The 26,429-nt window shown below is 37.3% G+C and overlaps 1 protein-coding gene across 2 annotated transcripts; it reads right to left on the bottom strand.

Moving 5' to 3' along the window:
* Positions 1–534: 534 nt before the first annotated feature.
* Positions 535–26,152, bottom strand: snap25a (synaptosome associated protein 25a). Of its 2 annotated transcripts, none has more exons than XM_017455737.3 (8): positions 26,011–26,152; positions 11,581–11,725; positions 10,702–10,743; positions 8,340–8,388; positions 6,722–6,839; positions 3,303–3,422; positions 2,683–2,827; positions 535–2,095 (listed from the first exon to the last, which is right to left on the bottom strand). In XM_017455737.3, the coding sequence occupies exons 2-8, from the start codon at positions 11,650–11,652 to the stop codon at positions 2,027–2,029; spliced, it is 615 nt and encodes a 204-aa protein (XP_017311226.1). In that variant the 5' UTR covers positions 11,653–11,725; positions 26,011–26,152; the 3' UTR covers positions 535–2,026. The 2 variants fall into 2 exon arrangements, with proteins under 2 accessions (XP_017311226.1, XP_017311225.1); XM_017455736.3 differs by lacking the exon at positions 6,722–6,839 and adding an exon at positions 6,384–6,501.
* Positions 26,153–26,429: the final 277 nt, after the last annotated feature.

The raw sequence follows: 26,429 nt of genomic DNA, 5'->3' as shown, positions 1-26,429 counted from the left end.
ACCCACATCAGGGACAGCGATCTTTTATTTATTCATTTATTTATTTATTTTCTTTAAACAAATGTGAACATTGAACATGATCTTAAGCTCTAAAATAAGCTCTAAATAAAAGTACTTTAGATCATATTGGGTTCCTCTTGACTTTATTTACACATGTGATCTTGAAGTAATCCAAAAGTAAATCAAATTGCATTAGTTTCATATTGTGATACTTGAATTACGTTACTGATTACATTTTTATGAAATAATTTCTAACTGTAACGGAATAAATTTTTAAGGTAACCCTCCCAAACCTGCTTTCGATCATATCACTCAGGACAAGTGTTAATGGCAGGTGTGAGCAGGGTTATGTGCTATGAAGTAACAATGCTGTCATTTACGCAACAGTGCATAACTGTAGTTTATAGTTAAATTTGGATGAATCCATAACCCCCCCTTAGGTTTTATCAGGGTTATCAACTATGACCACTCAGGATCTGTCCAAAAAGACAGTTCTGATAGTTTCCAGTTCAATACATCCATGCAAAACAATAATGACAACCCATACAGGAGGGGTTATATTCATTTTAATTAATTCACCTAGCTACAAAATGTCAACCACGTCACAGACTGACAAGATACAGTGGGAGTTTTTAATATTACATGCATTGAGGATACCAGTCTCACAGTTTAACCTATGTGTCATTCAGGTAAGGTATTTATTTGTCTTTTTATACAGACTAGTCAACATCGTAGCAATTTGGTGTGCATAGCTCTAAAGTACAGAAGCAACAAAAACCTCTTTTTTGTCACGGATTATTTTCTTTCTTTTTTTTTTTTCTTTTTCTTTTTTTTTTAACCAATAACAAACCACACAGGGAACAGGATAACAGGATACAGTCTTCTTATAAAAGTAAGATCTCTCAGAAATATGCATCTTTGCTTTACATTGCAAATATTTGTTTATTTATTATTTTTTTTCTCAGAGCATCCAAAACCTATGATACAGAAAACAACTCTCCACCATTCAACACTTCAGTCATTATCTTTTCCAGGCTGCATAATCATTTAGAAAACAGGTCATTTTTGCAGAACCATCATTTTTGTCATGTCTGTTACAGTTCTTCTTTCGGTCAAGTTGCATTATGTTACATCAATGATCACAGTCTGTAAATATATATTGACAGAAAGAGAGCACTATTGCAAACTTGCAGGAATATGGAACGTTCAACTGTGTCCTAATACTGAGCATGCTTTTGTCAATTTTTGCTACTGCCATGTTTGTTTGTTTTTTTTAATATATTTTTAAGACAAGTTTTATTTATAAGACTCTAAAATCTACTATTCGTCATGCATAATGCACAATTCACACCACTTGGAATGCAATGTCTATTACAGCTACAGAATCTAGTTGCACTTTGTCTAAACAGTAACTGATTATGTTTATGATGAGGAAAATGAACCAAGGAAGGATACTGTAAGTGCTTTTGCATTGGTATCACTGTCATATAATTAATCATCTTTTACCCATTCATCATTTGCCATGACAACATCAAAATAAGGAGCATGACAGTAGCCTAATGAAATGGCACAGTTTTACTAAGACGATACTGAGATACTGAAAAGGAAAAACAGTTTGTAGAGCATTCCTATTATATATTTCATCCAGTAAAGAGGTTTATATCATATATCATAAATATATATATATATATAATATATGTATACATATATATATAAGCCTGTGTATATGTATACATATATACATATACATATATAGGTGACAAAAAAAAGAATAAAAACATCACAAGTGAGCTAGAGCCATCGAGCCAGCACTATATACAACCTTTGGAAAGAATGATACAGAGTATAAGAAATCATTTTACGAGGACTATCATTGAAAAAGCCGACAGACAGCACACAGAACAACATTTACAATGTAGGAGTGATATGTGCATGTGTGCAAACCTAGAAGGTAAATACCAAGATAAAAGCATGTTTGCGCCTTTTGACAAACTGCACGGTTAGTAAAAGCAGGCAATTCAGGCGCTTATCCGCTGCCAAGCATCTTTGTGGCCCTCTGGTTAGCTTCATCAATCCTGGTCTTGTTGGACTCAGCCTAAGAGACAACAAACAAAAGAAAATGTAAGTCATTACAGCATTTTGTTGTGTACTTTGCAGTGTACCCAAACACAAGTATGCAGTGTTAAATCTGACTCATTAGAATTATTGCCTAGCGTAAAATACCATATATCCGTCACTCAATATAACAGTTTATAGTAACAGTAGCAAATGTAAACATTTCAATATTGGGTGATTTGAAAAAGTTCCTAGCTGATGTTAGGCTAACTGTTGTATATAGCGCAAATAAACCATATCGCTCAGGTTGTTCGCAAGCTAGCTTATGTGTAAATTTAACAAAAATTCCCTAGCCGAGTTGGCTAGCTAACTATTAGACTAACTATTGTGTCCTTAAAACTCGTAACTAAGACCGCTAACTACTTAGCTAATGTTAGGTATTATATTGGCAGCAACTAACGGTTCCAACATTCCTATTTTCGCCCAGGTGCAAATAGCATCTGACTGTATAAACGCATTTCATTTTGTTAAAATCATAAACGAATTTATTAACGTGATGTGAACTTTTATAGACAGAAGCATGATAAATCTTTCCTTTAAAAATCTGAATGTTCTAATGGGACCTACCTTGTCCATGATCCTGTCAATTTGGCGATTCTGGGTGTCAATCTCATTACCCATGTCAAGAGCCATGTGGCGCAGGTTACCAATGATGCCTCCCACCTGCTCCAAGTTCTCATCCATCTCATTTTCCCGGGCATCATCTGTTACCCTGCACAGACGATCACATATAGGACTTGACATGAGTACATTGCAGGAGTATTTCATGGTTTTATGGCTCCATGGCTTTGGTTACTGTCTTTTGCATGTTCTCCAAGTGGGTTTCCTCTGGGTGCTCCGGTTTCCTCCCACTTTGCAGAGACTAGCCACTAGTTGGATTGGTGATTCTAAATTATCCATAGGTATGAATGAGTGCACAGTGTGTGTGCACGATGGACTAATGTCCTATCCTAGGTATGTCCCTGTCAACTCTTACCTGGATGGAGTGGTTACTGAAGATGAATGAGTACTTGTTCTGAGCATGCACATTATTATTCACTCACAACATCTAAGTTAGCCTCATCCCTTTCTATATAACATATATTTGACATCAATTGGTCTTGTCAAAAATGGTCTCAGCAGTTTAGCTGTCTTAACCATCCCTGCATTCTCATCTCAAGTCAAGTTCTCATCCGAGGTAGCCTTACCTGCGGATGAAACCTCCACTGATGGCCATCTGTTCCCGCTCATCAACAACACGGGCAGGCTGGCTGTTCACCACACCATCCTGGTTGTTGCCCCAGGCCTTGCTTCCCCCACTCTTCATTCTGCATGAATAATGAAGAACATGAACGCCGAGGTGGCCGGAAAGCTTCCATATGACAAGTGTTTCTACCCACACACACACACTAGCAACAGTGGACAAATGCTAGACGAACAGGCAGGCACTAACAGGCATACTTAAATCTGTTCTATCTGAAATGTTAGGCCTTGCTGACATATACATGGCTTATTGGCTAAAACACATACCTGTATTTGACAAAAGAAAAAACAAGGGTTAACTAGCTAACAACAGAAATCTGGGTCTCAGAGGTTATCCGTGCATTACTTCCTGTTGGACTGTTTCCCCTTCCCAGTGATAATGTCTTGTTTCCCTATCTCTGATTATGACAAATAACAAATAAGACAAGCCTTGGCAGACAGACAACACAGAATAACGGGACTGCCACACTGTCAGAGACAAGTGTGAACAACTGCAAAAGAAAAGAAACTGAAAGGACGAGAACCCATTCCTTGGTCACCATTTTAATTTGGGCTCCACTGGTAAAATTATTCCCCTTAATATGTATTGTTGGTGATTATTTTGGTAAATTCCATAGGCTTGACCAATTTGGCTCGGCATATAAAAGGGAACAAATTAATTATATAAAGATTTGTCTCTACAGTAAGATATGTACAGTATTAGATGCAGCAAGTCCTTCAAAAAAAATTGCATTGATTGACAACGACCGGAGTAGAACATCACGTTTAGACTGAACCTTTATTCTCATTCTGTTCCACTCAGTATATGAACATCTGTTATCTTCCAGGAGTGCAATCTAGTTTCGCATCGTTTGTTTAAAATGACCTGGAACATTTAATTCCAGTATCGTTCGCATGGATAAATACTGTTATCAGGGATCCAGATCTTGAAGCTAAGCTGAGGAAAAGCCAGACTGCCCACTGCAGTGTTATTTATATTCTCCACCATCTAACGATCTTGGCAGTGTGTTTAGTTTTATTTAATGTTGCAGACTGGTTGATGATTTAACTGCTTCACCACATTGCCTGTGATACAAATAAATGTTATACAGTATGTAATCAACAGCAATGTACTGTACGTCATGTAAAATCTATGTGACAAGGAAACAGAAGAGTTGCATAAGAGGTGATGTTGAGATATTTGAACCAAAAATGCCTTTTCTAACCCCTGAGTATATGTTTAAGCAATTTCTGTCTAAATGACGTAACCATAATTCATAAAAAAAAAAAAAAATAAAAAAAAAAGCTGTTTTGAGGAACTTATCAAAGATTTATTCTTAGGAATGATATATCTCAAGGAGTAATTGAGTTTATTCTGTAAATAAAAATGTTGTATTGCCCAACATCTGAGCTATAACTAACTTTAGCATGTGTTATATCACACTGCCAAATAAATAAATAAATAAATAAATAAATAAATAAATAAATAAACAGGTTAGAGCTTGCTTACTAATTGTTTATTTTATGTTTTACTAAAGTTGAAATTTGTTAAAGCTAAATGTGATTAAATACTAATTCGTTAGGACATGTATGGCAGATGCTCCACACAAGCCAAGGCTTTGTAACAGTCAGAGGTAAAACTATTACTTTACTATTATAAGTTCTCCACCCTAGGAAAGTCTTCAAGACTTTAGGACTTTGTTCTTTCTGGTCTAATTAACTTCAAATGAAAGTGAAGGAGCGATTGTTTATAGAGCTGCTATAATCTAAGTGATAACAGCTGACTAACTAATCTCTCAAGGACATTGTAAAACATTAAATGAAACCATAAATGGTTAAAAAAATTATGACGTCTCCTTCTTTAATACTTTCAAAATTAAATTGCTGTAGTATAAGAGGAATATAACACTTCAGGATGTGCGCAGTTTATTCCTTACTTATAATCAGGGTTAGATTAGCTCTAGGCTAAAACAGAAATGGTTTATACACTTAGATATTCTTTTATTTGACTTATACAACTAAAGGCATTGCTAACATTAGCTAATATAATCAAATGATAGCAGACATCACTGTAGTCCCCTCTGCCTGACCTAGATCTGGCCTGCTCTCCCCTTCGGGGAAACTAGTGAAAACATAGCTCTCTCCACCGCACATGCTATCTCATAATCTTCTTTTTTCCTTACCACTCTTGTGTTAAATCCTAATGTAGACTAGCTTAATTATTGTGTTAATTAATGTGCTTAGCGAGAAACAATATGTGTTCATCTTCAGCATTGTGAATTTCATTATGCACCATTGTTTAACAAGTTTAAGAGGTAGCAGCATTAATGTCATTAATAGCAAGAGTTGCATCAACATGCATTTGGCATTCAGGGACATGCTGTTTCAGTCATTCAAGTCAGAGGCATTGATGGATGTGCTCTCAAAGTTGCATGGACAGTAGTTTATTACTTTGGTCAGCTTATGATGTTTAATGAATTTGTTTTTTCCTAATACATTAAAGCAAGGCTAAATTAAAAAAAAATTCCATGACTGATTTGATTTGTGATTGATGAATTAGCTCACCAAAAGCCCACCAAAATGACTATTGTGTCCGATTTGACACTCACACTAATAAATCTATTCCTACATTAATAATTCAACTTTGGCACATCCATACAGTTTTATTGCGGATCCTTTGACAATTCAAACGCTAAGGTTTTCTAAAGGACCATCCTATTCATCTTTGCATGCGGTTCTCAGAGCAGGTTTTATAGCAAAGTCAGACTGTAGGATCAGTGCAGCATGCCTTACTTCATATATCTGATGGATAGTCGCTCTTTCGTAGAGGACTCAGAGACGAGTCTGCAGGGCAGCTGGACGTGTGTGTGTGAGAGTGTGTGCACGACCAATGGCTCATGCTTATTGCTTCCTTTGGGGCAGGTCGTGATGAAGAGCGTGGGTAGTGAGTTTGGCTACTGCTGGATGGGGCTACTAGACTTCTAGGGTGTATTATTTTATGTTCTAATATTTTTAGGCAGGCAGGCAGGCAGGCAAGCAGCACCTACTTGTTACATGGACAGGAGCAAAGACCACAGAATTTTCCTAGATCGTTCAAATTCTTTTCTGCATCCTTCATGTCCTTATTGATTTGGTCCATCCCCTCTTCGATGCGTTCCAGTTGTTCTGATTAAACAACAAGCAATTTATCCCCCACAGAACGAAGCACGTCAGAAGAAGACAGGGAGGAAAGAAAGAAAAAGAGGAAAGAGATGACAAAGAAGAGAAGACAGAAAGAAAAAAAAACTTCAGACAGTCACTGTGACAAAAGGAAAACAAAGGAGGAAAAAAAAACGGACGCCACCACATACGCAAAAGACCCCTCCGTCACATGATCAGTACCTACTTGTTACACGGACATATGAAAAGGCCACAGCATTTCCCTAAATCTTTTAAATTTTTCTCGGCCTCCTTCATGTCTTGGTTGATATGGTTCATGCCATCTTCAACACGATCGAGTTGTTCTGGTCAGGACAAAGGGATGACAGCAGTGGAATGAATTTTACTGGCTTTTGGAGAAATGAACACTATCAAGCTGGACGTGGCTTATCTAGAGGGGACAGCATGCATGTGAGTGCATCCACTGACAGTAACATGATACCTAGGCTTGAAAACTTTCCATATATATACAGTATATATAAAGTATTTCCATCTAAAGTATAATGGGTTTGAGAACAAAAAATGATGGATGGAAAGTTCCACAGAGTATTAAAACAGATCCCTGAGGTCAAAAGCAGTAAGTGACAAGAGCCCAGAAACATTTCAAAGCTCTTTTGACATTAATTAAACCTCAGGATAGAAATCTCTCACCCCAACCCGAAGGCTATAGCATGCTGAGTCAGAGTCTGCAAGTCTCACTAAAACAGTGTGTGTAAATCACAGTTTATTTGTCTGGGTGGGGGTAAGGCATGAACATGGCGGAGGTGGCTGCGTGATCAGTGGGAATGCAGTCTGGCACTGTTAGATATGTTGTTAGGGTAGAAAAAGAAAGGCAGACTGTGGATGGGTCTGGAAAGAAGAAAGCCCAGCACCATTGTCAAATTTGTAGAATCCCTGGCTTTGAAGCCATATTTATTGGTTTCTTGTATGTAGGTGTATTCAAAGAAATCTCAGACAAAATTTGGAAAACTTGACTGAATTAAGTGCAGGTGAAGTCATTAAAAAAAAAAAAAAAAACTATCATAAAGAAACCTGTTTTCCTAACTGTAACCATTATTACCCTCATGGAGATTCTTAAACATTTGCCGTCATGAGATTGTAATGGTTTTAGTGGCAATTAAATTTACTGAATCACAATTTGCCTTGCTTCACATGAAACAATTCCAATTTCCTTGAAATGTCCCAAACCCCAAGGGCTCAAGGCACTGGACGTTGGTTGGCACTGTGGATTCATTTACTGATCCCATAGACCAAACAATCACATAACATAGCTTTATTTTGACACATGTAACCAGGGATTATACAAAAAAGATATTAGTGTTTAATGGGAAAGAGTGATGTTTGTCATCACCAGTTAAATCGATCATTTCTTTCCCCACACAGAGAAAGAAACTCACTCTTCTTTATATTTAAAATTTTCTCCACTGATGGTACAGTTTTAAACTGGCCAGATGTAGAGTCTCAGTAGCCATATTTTTTCTGATAGTGTGCATCTTGAAGTAAAGAAGCACAAAAGGGTGGAGGACAGAGAAATAAAGGATAAAGAAAGATTCAGAAAGATGTTAATTGAAAGGAAAACAGTGAATAAACACTCTAAAACATAAATAAACTGAATTATCCATCAGTTTATTAATTGATTATCCATCGGTTTATTAAGTAATCAATTGGATTAAGTCATCAGTTAGATTACTTAATATAATTAATACCTGATATGTATTTACAATGAAAATGACATATTTTATATAAGTAATCATGTTTTAGCAGATCATGCTTTCATTATCCATCTGTAAAGCATTTAGACTTACCTCCTTGCTCATCCAGCATAACCAAAGTCCTGATACCAGCATCTTTACTCTATGCACCAAGTGGCATGGAGAGGTTGGCATAGATGATGGTGAAAGAAAGTAGGAAAGAGTGGAAACAAAGATGAGGTACGATCACTAGGAGAAGTTACAGGATTCTTTTATGAGTTGGAGTCAAGGAAAGGTACAGGATAACGAAATGTCAGGTTACAGGGTTACAGAGCTGTTTTATGGGAAAGGTGTAGATAAATATCAGCAGTTAAGAATGTACCATTACCAAAAACACTGTCTTCTTCTTTTCCTCAGATTTAAGCAATTATGTTCTTATTGTGCTTAATTATGTACGACATGCATCAATGCTTCTGAGAAAGCTGTTAGCGGGGTGATAAGGATGATACCTATTGGCTGGGTCAGCAATGATTACAGTCTTATTGTTGTAGCTTATTTATCATGGAAACCATAAAAGGGCCGAAATGAATGGCTCAGTGGCATCCATAAGCAAGGATTAAGGAAGCCTTTAGAATGGATGAAGTTTGGAGATAGACTTCAGGATTCAGGGGTGTTGAACCCTTATGAAAATAATACAGCAAATAGTTACTGCTGGGAATTATAATACCGGGTTGGACTCTGGCCTTGGGAAGCTGAAGTGCAGGTAATCATCACTATTGAGAATGACTTAAATCAGGGTATGTTTATTCAGAATGTCATTTCTTAGTATTATTATATGATCCAGCTAATTTTTACCACATGTGTGAAATGCCATGAAGCAGGGAAACTGTTCTATAGACAAAAACATATGTCATTGCTCAATGAATCTAGTATTTATTTCTATACAAAATTAGAGCATTGTGGAGTCCTTGACTCTTGAACAAGGCACACATGGCCTTTTTTTTTTTTTTTTTTGCTTGTTTTAACAGTACTAGTTCAGTTGTACCCTTTACACTAAGAGACTATGTTGGGGTGACTCTATGAAAGACTAAGTCAAAGAAATCAATATATTGAGTACTCAGTAGTTGACTGAGTCATTGATTAGCTTTAGTGAAAAATTTACTTCTGCTGGCCTGCATACATCTCCCACCTCTCACCTTATTTTTATACAAAAGTTATTTTTAAAAAACCCTTCTTCAAAAAAACAAACAAACAAAAAAAAACAGCTGTGTTTCATGGGATGTTTTTGCTCCACTGTCCTCTTTTATGCTGTTTGGAAGTGTTAGTTGATGTGCCTGAGCTTAAATCAGAAGAACGGCCATGTCAGCATTTGCAGGGAGGCATCATCAATGTTTTCTATAATCAAGAGGCTGCATGGTGGCATAAATCAGGCTGAGATGGAGAACAGCAGCCACCCCTGCTTCAGCAAGGAAATGAATCCTAAGGGGTGTTAATGTGTTCATGTCAGGCTATCCATCCAGCTCTGGAAAACCTGAAATACGCTACTGACCGTCTGTTCTGTGAGAATGTACGGCACATTTTGCAACCCAGATGATGAGGTCTTGTCAATAACTGAATAATCATTTGCTGAGAGCCAGTATGTCTAAATGTTCAGTCAGTCTTTCCCTCCATCACCCATGGTTTGTCCTTATTCTGCACTGCTCCTTACTTTAGAGGCCATGCACTGCTGTCCTATTTTCTGCCTAAAGAGTATTATTACTGATTATAAACATGACCTTGAAATATACGGCATAGAGGTCATTCTCTCTCTCTCTCTCTCTCTCTCTCTCTCTCTCTCTCTCTCTCTCTCTCTCTCTCTTCTTTCCATCCATCTCCTTTCTCCATCTCACCCAACTGTCATCCTGTCTAGCCTTGTTAAGAAAGACTAAACTTGCTCCTGGCCACAAAGTCCATCTGTCAGTTGAGGTCAGCAGGCAGCAGACAGAAATGCAACAGAGGCTATGAAACCCAACTGATATACCACAACAATTCTTATTCAGATATCAGTTTGTGGTTTTCATTTTGATTCCCGTATTGTAATTTGTCTTCCCCCCTTCCCACAATACAATCTCAAGTTTACTCAAAATAATTTTCTTTAACATGCCTAACAAAATAATTTGTGCTGGTAAGGGCCAGTTAATGGAGTCTCAGCCTCTAATGGGGTTCTTTAGTTTTCCATTACATTTCAAACTGTTACTGGTATTATTATAGATAGCATTTTTGTATTAAAGTACTCCTTTAAAATTGCATCGTCCATATTTAATTCCCCTTATTGGATAGCATTACATATATATATATATATATATATAAATAAGTATATATATATATATATATATATATATATATATATATATATATATATATATATATATATATATATATATATATATATATAGTTGTTATATAGTATATCCTATATACTGTGTACATGACTTACCTCTTCCACCAGCTGCAGCATGCGACGAGTGCTTTCCAGTGACTGTGGAAAGGGAGAGAAGACATTATAAACAGAAGTAAGTTAGATGATAAAAAGCTTTAAGACCTGAGATATGTGGGAGAAGCAGGGTAGAGAACAGAAGTACATGGTAATTAATGAGTGAGCAGTTAATATTTATTGACAGAACTAAGTTACTGATATTCTTCTTTTTTAACTTTCACTCTAGCATATACAACATATAAAAAATTTCCAGGAGGCAAATATTACATTTTTGGAACAATTATTATTTCTAAACTGTACAATTAATCCAAAACTACACATACATACTAAACTCTGTGTCATTACTGTTTGTCCAGCAAGCATGAGATCACAGAGGCCCATGATTGGCCAATGTTGGAGAATATGTCACCTCTCTCTCACTGAAAGCATGGCCAATTGCTCTCTTGGACTTCTGGACATGGATGACCTTGGGATTTGAACTAGCGATCTTTGGAGGATAGGGTGATGAGGTTGGAGGATTCCAACCTCATCACCCTAGTTCATTTGAATTGGTACAAATTTCTCATGAGATCAAGCTTTGCTCCTCACATTGCTCATAAATATATCACATGCATTTTAGCACATGGAGGCAGAAATATCTGCAATGTCTACATTCCAACCAGTTTTTCCCCCTGTAGCAACACAACAAACAGCCTGAAGCATTCTAGAGGCAAAGGAAAGAACTGCCACATCAGCTACATATTCAAAAACTACAAAAGTTCACCTCACCACACAATTACCATTTAACGATCACTGAAATGAATCATAACTGAACCCTTGCATGAAACATTATAACAGACATTAATGGAAAGTAATTTAAGATCTGGCACTCGTCCTCACCTCATCGCCCAGCTGGTCGGCACGCTGCTGCATGTCCGAGAGCTCATTGCGCATGTCTGAGTCATCTGCCATGGCTGTTGGGGTGGAGTTGGTGGAGCTGGCCTCCAACTGGGAAGTGTGGGTCCTACAGGGAGAATGGGGAGAGCTGGAAGAAAATGGGACAAAGAGTGAGGAGATACATGAGTGAGACTATTCACATCACATGTCTGTTTATTAATCCTGCACTGCCCTTGAGTCAACAGTTCAAGATGCTCCTACATAACAGTACATCAGTTAACCATGCAAGTCTCCTAAATAGGGGCCAGTGTTGGGGGAGGATTTGTGTCAGTCTGGGTCAGATTTAAAATGTTCCTCCGATCCATTTCCATCGAAGATTTATCCACCATGACAGCGTTCGCAATTGTAGAGGTCAGCTGGATTTATAGTCACAGTAAAGCCATTTCATTTACCCAGGCTATTTTAAATGGCATCAATAAACACCTCGGAAAAGGAAGCCTGGTTCCTTATACGATTACTTTGCCAGTTCCATAACCTAGTGGCTCTGTGTTATGTATTGGATGAGTTTTTAGGGAATTGTATAATGATGACGCAGCAGGGAATTGCATAACAATGAAGGCAGAGCAACCTTTATGAGTGGGAATGTAACAAGCATCTTCATGGCTGTTGAACTCAGCCTATAAAAATTCAACCCCAAGGAGTTTGGTGAACCATCACTTTTTTCTCATGTGCATTACTAGATAAATATGTACTTTCTCTGCTAGCAGCTAGCAAGATCCCCAGGGTTCTGGAAGAACGTTTTGGTGGAATTCTTTGCTCCCAAAGAAAACTATCACTCTTAAAAATATTAGAATTAAACAGTTTGCAGTACAGGAACAAAGGTATGCTACGTCATATTCATTTGTCAAATATGAAGAGTGGCTATAGAGTTCACACATATTCTCCCTTCAGACATTGCATTTACAATTAAAATTCAGTTAGGTCTGAACAGACATTAAATGTGCTATAAAATCAGAACATGCCCTTCGTTCATTACATGAACCAAAGTTGAGCACTTAGATTTAATGTGACAGTCTGACCTTATACTGCAATGGAAAATGGAGACACTGAAACTTACTTCATCACGACTTCACCTGACCAAGGCACCAGGTCAATATACAGTACAAAGCCTCTTTATCAATGGCAGAACAGGAAATAGATGTGGATTTCTATCTTTTTTCATATTATTTGTCTGGATCATGTGTTAATGGTTAATGTCTAAAATGATCTCTAGAAATTTCCCCAACAAAATGTTAATGAACAAGCCATATTCACCACGGACAGCCTGTCAAACAAGGACATGTTAAAACAAACATCAGTCGACAGCAGCCGTAAAATAACCAGACAATCCAAGCAGCACCAGGGCTGAACTTTATCTTTATCTTTATCGTTATCTTCATGCAGTGGAGGGAATTTCTGAAGTAAACCAAATTGAAGTCCCATGGCACTTGACAGATGGAAGAGAAAATCAATATTAAGCCTAAACCCAGTACTATTAAACTACAAGTTACTTTACTGTCCGTCTTGCCACCCAGCCTTTCCTTTTTCACCCTTCACAAGCTTTGGATATGTAACTCTGCAATAAGGAATAGCACTGAAAGAATGCTAACCCTAACACATTACTGAGACAAGCCATAGGCTCAGCCTTGCCATAAAACTTAATTCTTTGGAAACACATTTGTAATAGATCATAGCAATGCTGATTTCACTTAATGGTATGGATTTCAAATAAACACTTTTAGGAAAAAACCCAAAGCTCTTGCTATGAAAAACAATCAAGGCCACGCCCACTTAAATGCACAATAAATACTATGTCTTCATTAAAGTACTGCAGAGTGAAGTTCCATCTATGCTAAAAATGCCAAGCATTTTTTGACATTTGAACAAATATGTTATGCAGATATGTATTTGCTTAACTAGTGTCATCCTTTTGTATTGTTCATCTTGTCATTTTGGCCTTTTCTTCTGTTCTGTTATTTTTCAATCCTCCTGCTCCTTTAGTGCGTCATTTACCCGATTTCTAGCAGTCTGTCATTCGCTCTCAGCTTGTGCTTTGCTGAGTGAATAAAACAAGCCTTTGTAAACTGTTTGACCAGTAAAATGTGTTCTGACAATGTAAAAGCTACTCACTGATTTCCTCGACTGGTCAAGGTTAACTGAAAGGCAGTGTATAGAAACACGGAATAACAACCACAACAATGTAGCGGAGATCCAAACAACAGAAAAGACATTACACAATAACAAGGAGAATGCACAGACTGCTGCTAAAAAATAAAAATAATTAATAAAAAATTAAAAAATTTAAAAAAAACAAAACCTCAGCGTAGACCATTAAAGTACTGCACTGCAAAAAATGACATCGTATTGAAAATATCTTGAATATACTCAAACTTATAGTCTATAAATAGGTTTAATAATCTTATATTTGGTTTCTTATCATTAGATCATTTTCACTATGTTTAAGATATTTTAACTTGCTAAGATGTCATTTTTTTTTCTTCATTATTGTACAAATGGCATCCCTTAATTGTTGTTGTGTTGTGTAAGTCATTCGAAGTGATAGATCTATCAAATATTTAGAAGAATGCACTTAATAATTACTTGAAATGAAATTTTGCAATTCTATCCACCTTCTAGAGTTTGCATTGAGAGAGACCATTCTGTTTGGACTCGGACTATTGTGACCTGATATCCTGTTTTCCCTATATTTCAGTGAAGGTATGAGAGCCTACTGTATGTCCAGAGATGAAATCCCTGACTCAAAGATCTCCCCCAGAGCACAGTGACTATTCTCTCTAGAGCACCTTAGAGGGCAAAACACACGCATAAAAAAAGCATAAAAGTCTGACTATGTCAGAGAACAGTGCAGCGGTGCATATTATTACAATTTCTTTAGGTTGTAACAATTTTTCTACCAGGTTTATTAATCCTGTTTTCACTCGACAGATCACAGTAATGTAACACATTTATACTCAATCAGCATCATGTCTTGGCTTTATTAGGCATGAATTATTTAGCTTTTGTTACCATCAATATTTCATTACACTGTAAAGGCACTGGTTTGTGAAATGTCCTCAGCAACATAATCAACTATTGCTGTGTAATGAAAAAGATAAAAAAAATAATAAAAAAAAATGGAGTGCCTCATTTCCAGTCCCCTGAAAGCTGTCATTATTTTCACTTTCTCTATAGTAAACCTAAAGCACCCCACTCTGCTAACGACTTGCGTCTGGCCAACAGCCTGAATGAGTTTTACTGTTGCTTTGAAAGACAATGAGTCAGTCCTGATAACATCCCCGTGATACCAGACATCAGCTTCAGCTCTAGCCCACCAGCTTCACCTCCTCCACCACAGTAGAGGTTGGGGCCTCCCCACAGCTGCACACCTCACCTCGACCTCCTCTCCCACCACAAGTATGACTCTCTCCATCCATGAGAGAGACGTTAACAGACTCTTCAAGAGATAGAACCCCCGCAAAGCAGTCCATAAAGACCAAAACATCACTGCACAAGTACAGTTTATTTCCAACTGCAACTGGCCTCATTAACAATACTCAGGACCCACCAAGGTCTCTTATCTGCCTCCATGGACATTATACATTACATTAACCAACAACCCCACATTATGGTTTCATATGTGTGTCATTAAGGCAAACAATTCACAGAAAAACTGTGAGCATTTGCACTGGCCAACTTTTGCACATCCGGCACTAATGTACAGATGATATCTTTATTTCTAGTTTCCTAAATCTTTATATTAATTCTTTTCATAGTTTACATAGCTTTATAGTTTTTAATGCTTCTAATTTTCATAACTTTCTTTCGTGTTTATCTTATTAATATGATTTTATTTCTTGTATTTTATTGTCATTGTTAAGCACCAGTACACCAAGACAAATTCCTTGTACATGTAAACCCTATACTTGACAATAAAGCTGATTCTGATTTCACATCTGTACTCATGCAGGCATGATATTAACTCCAACACACGAGTTAAGCAAATTGTCCAAATTGTACAGTATATGTGGAAAAAAAGACCACGAGGACACAAAAACATAGTAATTATAAAAGCATAGTCATCGATTAAAGTGTCATAATGTCTAGATAAAGTCTCATTACAGTATTTCTTGTTACAAACATTCAGCTTTGCTACATTTATTGTTGATCACCCTTACAGGGTATAAATAATAATCATAATGATGCAATTAAACTCTGTAAGCCAATTAAAAAGTGCTTAAATAATAATAATAATAAATACATTTGAGACCCAATCAAAATAGAGCTGTTATGTTGTTATTCACCAAATGTCTGAGACATTAAAGACAGACGTGCATCCCTGGCCCAATTTATCAAGTATCTTCAGTTTTAAATGCTTCAAAGGAGAGTGTGAGCGTGATCTAGCCAGATCCTTCAATGGTTTACAGTATGAAAGCTCTGTATAACATAAGATGTCACGTCGATGTTCAGTGGCATTGACTGTTGCGTTACCTATAGGTAACCCCCTAGGATAGTGTGTAAGTGGCATCTTTGCTAGATAGCTATCTGTGTACCTATGAATTAACATGTCATGTTCATTTCATAGCTCTATGGGTTAGTTCACATAATTGTTCACACAAGCATTTCTCAGATATAGAACATTTTCGGATTAGTTGTGTTAGTTGTAGATGTGCACAAAAAAAGTCATTTGTAAAGTAATTACTCACCAGTTGACCTCTTATTTGCTCTTGCTTGAGTCATTGTCTTGATTGCTACTTTTCTGTTTACTCAAGTAACCCATTACCACAGTAGCAGCACTTTTACTCTAGTCAGTTTTGTAATATTTCCCCCACTGCATATGATGCTTGAACTTGAACTCATATGAGAATCTGCAAGACCCCCCCCTCCCCCCAAAAAAAAAAATAGCGAGAGGTGTGAAAATTTGGAACACCTTCCTACACAGGCCTAATCAGAGCAGCTTGTCTTTGTGCCAGTCTGGCTGCCATTTTGTTTTTGCAGCCTCCGTTTCTCCTGTAGCCATTCTAATAGCATTTCTGTCCCCTGAAAGGGGACAGAAAACGTATTACATTCGACCTTGAATTTTAGAGTTAAGGAAATAGAACTGTCCTGTGATATTATCTCTGAAATCTGGATTCTGGATATGTTAAATACAGGGCTCTGATAGTTGTTCATTTCTCACTATTCATTATTTTCTCAGTGATGCATCCACATTTGTGAATTTATCTGACTGTCGTGAAATGTTTTATATTATTTATAGAGTAGCAACTTGAATAGAGCCTTTTCAAACCATTTTTAGATGGTGGCTTGATGGTTGAGGCTCTGGGATACTGATCAGATGGTTGGGGGTTCAAGTCCCAGCACAGCTGAGGTGGCACATAAGCAAGCCCCTTTACACTCTCTTCTCCAGGGGCACTGTATCATGGCTGACCCCAACTTTCTAACAAGCTGGGATATGCAAAGAAAAGAATTTCCCTGTGCTGTAATGTATATGTGACCAATAAAGGCTTCTTCTTCAAAACTTGTTTATTTAACATACACCACTTGCAACCTCAACACACCACTTGTACATTTAATGTACACGGTTAAATTCTATGTATACTTGAAATGCCAGTGAGATATACTTTCATAATGTGATCTAGCCTTTTAATGAGATAAATTAGGGAATGTACGTATCTCTAACATACTCTATCCACAGAAGCCCAGAACACTAGAAGAAAAGCCAAATAAACCCCCACAAACCATGAAAAAATCATGCAAAAGTAGGCATTACTGCTCAGTCCCTATAGTACAATGCTGTGAGCTTATACTGCTGACAGTGCCATGCTACTAATTTACATGATATTTCTTTTTACTGATGTAAACTAGCCCACTGTATTTCTAATCATCAGGCAAGACAATTCATTTATTTCTGTGTGGACGCAATAGGAAACCTTGGAATGATAAGGTTACAAGGGTCGTTATGGCTGGAGTACGTTCCCTGTGCCCACTGCTGAAAGCTGGAGATATAATGAGAATCTTTACGTCTTTGCAGTTGATCTAACACTGGTGCATTTCACAAGCCCATCTGTGATCCTTCTGCAGTAAAAGTGCCAGATTCCACTGCAGACTTCTGCAGAAACCCCTCCCAACCCCGACATCTAACAGTCCACCTGCAGTCTATCCACATACCGAGCCAGACTTATGTTTGTCCTTAATAAGATGGATTGTGCACACGCGTGAACCCTTTTAGTCCTTGCATCCACTGTAATCTCTGTCACGTGATTCAAATAATAATAATGATAATAATAATAATAATAATAATAATAATAATAATAATAATATTTTTTTTTTCAATTTGCTGATCAACAGACAGTTTTGGTTAAAGTATATAAAGAATGCAAATACAAATAGAAAAGTTATGCAGATATGAGAAGAAAAAAATTTAAACAGTGGATATGAAAATAAAAAAACAAATATAAAAACCCCTGCATATGAAATAAGGCAAAATATGAAACAATAGCAAACATTAAAAGGTGAACAGGAAAATATAAATCAATATCAAAAAATATGAAAAGCATAGATGTGAAAACAAACACATGAACATTTTTGAAGTATGTAAAAAGCAGGACTGAAAGGGTTAAAAGCACACTAGTAGTCTTATTCTTCACTCTTCTCTTACATCTCCTTACTCCTTGAAGTTGCAGTAAATTCCAGAAATATGGGCATGCTTCATGAAAATGACCAAAAATCAACATGGTAAACAACATGATGATATTTTAAGCATTATGCTATATATTTAAACATTAAAACTTTTTTCTTAAGTATTGGCATCCACAACTAATATTTGTTGAAGCCTCATTCTGTAATTCTTCCTCTTCTTCTAATGTCCACACTCGTACACTCTAAAAAATGCCTTTCGGGTCATTTAATTGGGTTATTTTCTTAGTCTTGAGTAGTTTTTGGGTAGTTTTGTGTAACCCAACCGATGGGTTAGTGGCTGGGTCATTTTCACTGACAGTTGAATCACTGCACCCCTCCCCCACCCGACGCCTCAGCCCAGCTCCTTGGGTCAAATCAAATCAACTCGGACTGTTCGAATTTGGCCTCAGGTGGAGGTAGCGCTTTTCTCATGGACAGACTGTTAGACTTATTTGGAGAAACAAGGTTCATATCAATATATTTATCTATAAAACCATTACTGTACACTAGAAAAGCAAAAAATACGACAACAATCCAGTTTACATGACACTATGCCCACTGGATCATAAGTTGGTTACTCTGTTTTAAATGTCTCCTTTTATCAAAACCTGACATTTTTGTCTTAAATATATGACCTATTTGAGTCATTTATTTCAAAGTCTATATATAAACACCACTTTAGCAGCTCTAGCAATGCATTTGTGAACGCCTTTTTGTGTATAAATAAAGGAGATACCATGTTGACGTATTTGTTTATGATGTGGTATATTAGACATTCTCAAAGGGTAAAAAAATTATCCTGAAAATATTATCCCATTTATGAAATAAAATTAACCCAGCATTTTTGTAAAACTGAAACCATCCTTTAGGTTGAAAAACAACCCATTTGCTGGGTCAAAATTAACAACCAAACTTGATGGGTTAGTTTAGCCCAAAATGTGTTCTGTCCTATATTTACCCAGCTGTTGGGCTAAAAATAACCCGATTTGGGTTGTTTTTAGTGCAGTATTTTGTAGCGTGTAGATGGATCTTGGACCAGTCTTCCATGCAGAACATTTCAAGCTCATGCTATTCTTGGGTTTGCACATGTGGACTGCACTCTGTAATTCACACCACTGTTCAAATCTGGGGTTGAGACTGAGTTGGCTGTTGATAAACACTGATTTTGTGTTCCTGTAACATATTTGTGCTGATGGTGTTCATGACTAAAACCGTTTTGGTCTCATCTGACCACAACACATGAAGTTCTAATGACACTTTCCAAACAACCTACTTCTAATGGCTTAAACCTTAACAATACCATCCATCCATCCAGCCATCTTCTACCGCTTACTCCTTTTCAGGGTCACGGGGGAACCTGGAGCCAATCCCAGGGAGCAACGGGCACAAGGCGGGGTACACCCTGGACAGGGTACCTTAACAATACCAGTAATCCAATTAACATTGCATTTTTGTTTAAATGTAAGCAAGAAATTCTAAATCTAAGCAAACATTTTTGCCAGATCTCTTTAGGGTGCCAAACTGATCAACTGTATTTTATGACAGGCAATTAGCACTGCAAGTATGGTCCAGAAGGGACCGAATCAGCTTCGAAAATGGAGCTTTCTCGTTACACATCCTCACCATCAATCAGCCTCAGCTACAAAATGAGCATCACTATTTCATTTGCTCATCAGATATCTTAAATACAAGCAGTGTATTTGTTGCATGTGCACATGTTCATACCTATTATTAGGCTTATTATTATACAGTATTTCACATTTGCATCTCAAAAACCAGGCTGATGACCAGGTACGATGATGAGGATCAGGGCCTGACTATATGCACTGAGAAGAAGAGTAAAGCTCAGAAGCTTTTCAACTGAAAGCAGCAGGTCTTGGCATCAGTGACTGATAAATATTTAAAGAGCAGCAAAAAAAAAAAAGACATTAAAAAGCAATTAGGGAGCCAAAAGCCAGAACACATGAACAATACCTTCACTTAGGTTCTCGAAATTATAAGATTTGCAGTAACCAGGCCATACAGTATAATATACTTTCATAAGAAAAAACACTGCAGACACCTTCTACTCCAAGAAAACACCCTTTTTTGGAACAAATGTAACAAGAACAATCTTTGCATTTGTGCTTCTGTGATTAATAATAGTCCTACATCATGATGATTTAAATTGGCACATTCAAATCAATGCATATAATATTCAGAAAAATAATCTAGGCTTGAACAGCAAATAGAGAATATAGATTCCAAACTAATGAAAGCTATGTTAAGAAAGAATTAAGTATTTTCCAATCATACTTACTCTAATATCATTTTCCATTAACTAAAAGAATGTGAAGGACCTTTTGCTGGAGTGATTGGATACAAGTGTAAAAGTAAAGAAGTTAAGAGACTATAAATGCCTAACATACGCATTGAGAAAGGGATTAGTGTGTGGCATAATAATCCCAGATGCTCAGGCTCATGCTGTGACCTGTGACAGACCTCAGTCAAACGGATTTGCACTTGCATACAAACACGAACTTATGGCTTGCAGCCATGTGCTGCAAAATCAAAAGACATCAATTCCTGTATCTTTTTAAATGTTGTTTTTAAACGTATCAGAAGGTTTGAATACCATCAGATGACACCCTCATCCCAATCCCACCCCAAGCCCCTGCACCCTCTACAGTCATTAATTAAAAGAAGGACTAATTATGCTGGGCATCTTGTCTCTCCCCCCCCCCACCCCCACCCCCCCTTAATGGTCTTTATCTGATCTCCTATATCCATCCATCCTCTCTAATCTGTCCATCCTCAGAAGCTTGTATATCAGATAGCTCTCAAACTGGTTTGTAAAAAGCATTGCCAGGCTCTGGGTTACTGATCAGAAAGATGCGGGTTCAAGCCGTGGGACTGCCAAGCTTGAACCTTAACCCTCTCTGCTCCTGGGACACTGTATCATGGCTGACCCTGCGCTCTAACCCCAACCTCCTAACATGCTGGGATATGTGAAGAAAAAAGAATTTGTCTGTAATGTATATGTGACCAATAAAGACACATTATCATTATCATCATTCATTATACAATACTTGTTTTTAATGCCATGTTTGTGCATCCTTACATTCTTTCATAAAAAAGCAGAAATAAGAAAAACTCATTCAGTTCCCTTCGCACTACATTTGCGATTCCACTGGCTTTCAACTTACCAACACGTCATTATGAACAGGGTCAACTTTTTATTGGTCTAGTGGTCTTTTTAAATCTCAAATTCTATTCATCCACACTTTGTGCTCTCTGTAAGCTAACCAATAATCTCAGCAGTGTCACTGAAGAAAAAGAAAATAAAGAGCAGGTGAGGAGATGATTATTCAGACCCCCTCGGCTACAGTAAGTGCAGCCAGAGGATTCTGCAGCAGGAGACAGGCATCCCTAATAAATAAGAGGACAGGGGGAGATATATATGGCATCAACACCCAGTGCATTGCAGCTGTTCCAACACGAAAAATACAGCAGTAGGGATCTGCCATTTAAAAACTGTAATACAGCCTGAACGAACAGGTCTAAAAACAACTTGGAGCACTTAACCTTTTCAACAGCAACAATTTTTTTTTTTTTACCCTTTTATCAACAGAGTCAACAATTATAGACAGTCAGCTATTACAGTAGTTTGACAAAAACCATTACCTTAATTTCTGTTGCTTTCTACACGAAATCTAAAATTCATTAAACCACATTTTTATGCTTCAAAGAATTAACACCTTATCTTATTTAAACTATTTTTTTTTATTGAAAATAGTCCCTCCACGTTATGATAATCTAAAATGAATGTGTAAAATTGTTCCAGAATACTGCTATATTTTTTGTTCAATATCCTTTTGGTCAACATGAAATATTTCCGGCTTAAATGTTAACAGTTTTTGTTCACACGTTGAAAGAATATTCATTATTTCTTCACGTTGGTATTCCTACACATGGTCAATCCATTTACTTTTGAATTTAAGTCATATTTTAGTCATACGCGTAAAACAAACAAACAAACAAACAAACAAACAAAAAAACAAACAAACCCAAAACTACTCTAGATATATTTGTAAATAATTTATGCATGAAAGATGGATAAGAAAAAGAAAAATATCTGCTTCTTCAGAGAATGATGGAGAACTACATCTTTCCTATATTTCTCCGATATCACAACAGGATTTAAACAGGAGCTAAAGCTGTTATGACGATACAATGTGATAATAATTCCTTATGCATTAAATCTCATATGACGTTCACTACGTAAGACGTTGGACTACTGATCGGAAAGTTGTGAGTTCAAATCCCAGCACCGTCAAGCTGCCACTGCTGGGCCCTTGAGCAAGTCTCTCTGGACAAGAGTGTCTGCCAAATACCATGAAGGCAAATGTTTTAACTAATGATGCATTATTTTTGCTGTACTACAAACTGTAAAGTCCAACATCATAAATAATGATTTGCCTTTACAACATCAACTTGTATAAAAGGGCTATGTAACGATACAATGGAGTGACACATACAGTGTATAAAGATTATTATAAAGGCATTCTTTTGGTGTTATTGAATAGTTTTATGTATTGCACTGCATGCATCACAAGCATGCTGATATGTTTGATTGCCTGCATATATGTGTAATGTTAACATTCAATTAACATGTTAACATTTGTAACAGGCTGCTGATATAAAGGCCCACAAAACTGCCTACACATTTGTCAGGCTAAACTAAAATTGAATTAAAATGGGTTTCATACATGTATAAGGAAAACTCCCCAGAATGTTGCTACGAGGACAAATATCCTTTTGTGATGTTGCATTCCCTTGACTCTGAAACAATGCCATGATGCCCAAACTAAACAACCTAACCCAAAAAAATAAGCCAAATATTCACTCAAATCCTTTACTATCTAGTCTATATACAGTAAATGCACTACCTATAGTCAGGAATTCACACTTTCCAAACATTCAAGTGTTAATTATACGCTACACAGTGCAAAATGTGGATAGTGGATTTGGTCTGTAAAACGGCATACAAAACACAGTTATCAGAATTTAGGATAAATAGTGCCATTTTAAGCTTTTACTCTATTTTTGTTTTTAAATATGTTCACATTTTGCATGCTAAGCCTGGAATATGTGGCTGTGTATAGCGAATTAAACCCTTTCATGCACAATAGTTATGGACAGTCAATTTTAAGGATGTTTTTAGGAAAATATATATTTTTTAAATCACCACCAAATAATTTGATATCATTACTACAGTTTAAAATATGAATAATTGTCTTGATTTCTGTCTTGCTTTCGACGGTCCAGTTTATTCCCAGTGCAGGATGGCTCTGATATGTATTTATATACTTTCCACACAAAATACTAAATGAAAAATAGAATAACAATGAAGTGCCATACTCCATCGAATGTCTTAGCTTCGTTTTATTTTTCTTTCTTCTTCTTTTTTTTTGTGTGTGTGTGGAAACGCAACACCGATATTTTTACCTCTGAAATCCAACCCTAAACAGTGTAAATGTTACAGATGTCAATATTACCTTTTTTTTTTTTTTTTTGGTCAGAAATGACATGGTAGGCTAATATATCTAAATGATATAATGATGATAATGATGCATGAAAAAACATATAGCCTATATTTTCTATCATTTTAGTGATGAACATTAAATATTTTAGGCCATACATTTGAACAATCATGTTTTAATTATTTAAAAAAATAAAAATAAAAAAACTCATGGTATTCTTACACATGGACAATGCATTTGTTTTTTTAATATTATAAATATCTGGGTTGGGGGGGTCTTACGAAAAAGAATCTGGATGTTGAAAACATTGATGCATGAAAGGGTTAAAACGACATTTAAAAATGCAGTCAGTGTATCAGCACTCGTCCGTGTCTATCAACAAATTGTTCCATCTCGACAACATCGCGTTTTATTAATGAAAAGCAGCACCATGGTGTGAATAGCCTATTGGTGCAGATTGGTGAACGTGGTTGGCGTCGTGAGTCACCATTTCAGGGAGAGAAGCAGCAGATGCAGAAGCAGAAGCAGCTCTGCAGTCCAACAGCCGCATTAACAGTCGTGCCCTGATCAAGCCCACCTGCCTCTCACAAAGGCACACACAACCACACAATGTAGGCCTACACAATAGATGCCTTTCCACTACGGGTGTCTGGTTTGAAAAAAAAAAAAAAGCCTTTATCAATATTTCAGGTCACTGAGAAGAGCTCTCGGGATTTTCCAGCCTCTCTCCCAGAAAGCACGACATGAAGATGTTATTCTCTCTCTCTCTCTCTCTCTCTCTCGCTGTCTCTCCCTCTCTCCTGCATCACGAGTGTGCAATGACTAATCAGTGGTAGGGAGATGGCGTAAACATAACATGGCTTAAGCAAACACAAAAACAAAAACATCAATAACAGCCTAAATGAAAAAAAAAAAAATATATAAGAAGATAAATTGAAGCACACACACAAAACGAAACAGGCACGTGACAGAGACAGATCTGCATGCAGCAAACCAAAATACCTGCTCTCGTTTAATGATGTTGATTATGACTGTGTTACGCTGAAATGAATAAATACTGCGTTAGAACGTGAACAGCAGCGATCCCTCAGATGCGCCTTCAGTGCGGGTCTCTCCCCTCTCCGCCCCCGCACCGCACACCAGCCAGGCCCCGCCCATCACCCACCGACCATCACTGACACGACACGGGCGGTAATTAGTGCCCCTGTCACGTAAATACACACAGGATATGGCCGTTTCTTTCTTTTTTCCCCTTTTTTCTTTTAGGAACTAATAATGTCTTTCTGTCTTGTCCTCAACACCCAATCTCTCTCTCTCTCTCTCTCATGTTATGTCGCAGTTTATCACGCCATCTGACACCAATTCCACCCCTTTCCGTGATCTCGTCGATCTGTTTCCGCGATCATAAAGGCTATATATGATACATAGCCTATATATGATTGTTTTTTTTTCTCGACGTCACGCCAGTTTATCAATACAATTTGAATCCTTTCCTTTGCTTTCCTCCTCTCCTAGTATTTTGGCTAAAATCCAAAGGCACACGCGGTGCGTAAAAACCCCGCAGCAAGACGTGTGTTTAAATACGACGTGTTAACTCAGCGACCAGATAAACACGACGTTAGTTTACATTTTACATTGTAGTGATCGACGGAAGAGAGAATATGACTGATGGTCAAATCGAATTTGAAGGGGGAAAAAATCTAGTGGAATATAGATAAACAAGGCACAAAACCCCCCAAAACCTTACCCTTGTACCAGACAAAGGTGCAGTTCGTTTCGACGTTATAATCTATAATCTATAATCTAGCTAAATATGATTCAGTGCCAGAAACCAGATGAAACAGAAGGTGTTCAAAGCGCTGTCGCTGTCCAAGGTGCTGAAGCGCAGAATCCGCCCACCTCGTGCGCACCGGCCCGCGGCATCCAGTACAGAACCCTCTGACAGCACCATCCTAATCATATCACACCACATCCACCTTTCTAATCACAACACTAACACTGACCAAATACACACATTAGCTCAGTGCTCTAAGGGAAAATATTGTCAATCTGCACAAATCTCTCTTGGGGTTTCATTCTATAGCATTCTAAAAAAAAAAAAAAAAGGAGAGAGAAAGAGAGAGAGAGGGAAAGAGAGAGAAAGAGAGCCTTTTTTCTTTTACATTGTCTTACAGTTCTAAAAAGAATAGACCCTTACCTGATGATGTGCACTATTCAGCAGCTGACCGCTTTGAAACCCGCTCCTGCTGGTACTGCGTGGCTTTACTGCAGCTTCTTCTTCAATGGAGACCCGCTCTGCCCGCGCCAAACATGGCCGCCGCTTTGACGTCAGCGCCTTTTAATAGTAGTCTGGCGCGGGGGGGAAGAGGAGGCCAAAACCGAAATCGGTGTTTGCACACGCTACAGGGACAACAAAACACGTGAATGAATGAATGAATGGATGGATGGATGGATGGATGAATGAATGAATGAATGAATGAATGAAATAGATTTTCTTTAACCGTCAATAATTTTCCAACCCAAAAGTTTATAAGAACAAGAAAGCTTAGTGATGTAGTTAGTGATGGTGTAAGAGCTGTTCATATGTCATCATGTCATCTTGCCATTGTGGTGTGA

This window comes from Ictalurus punctatus, chromosome 25 (genome assembly GCF_001660625.3).
Source record: "Ictalurus punctatus breed USDA103 chromosome 25, Coco_2.0, whole genome shotgun sequence".
Taxonomy (NCBI): domain Eukaryota; kingdom Metazoa; phylum Chordata; class Actinopteri; order Siluriformes; family Ictaluridae; genus Ictalurus; species Ictalurus punctatus.
The sequence above is the reverse complement of the archived record's forward strand: the minus strand, read 5'-3'. Positions and strand labels throughout refer to the sequence as shown.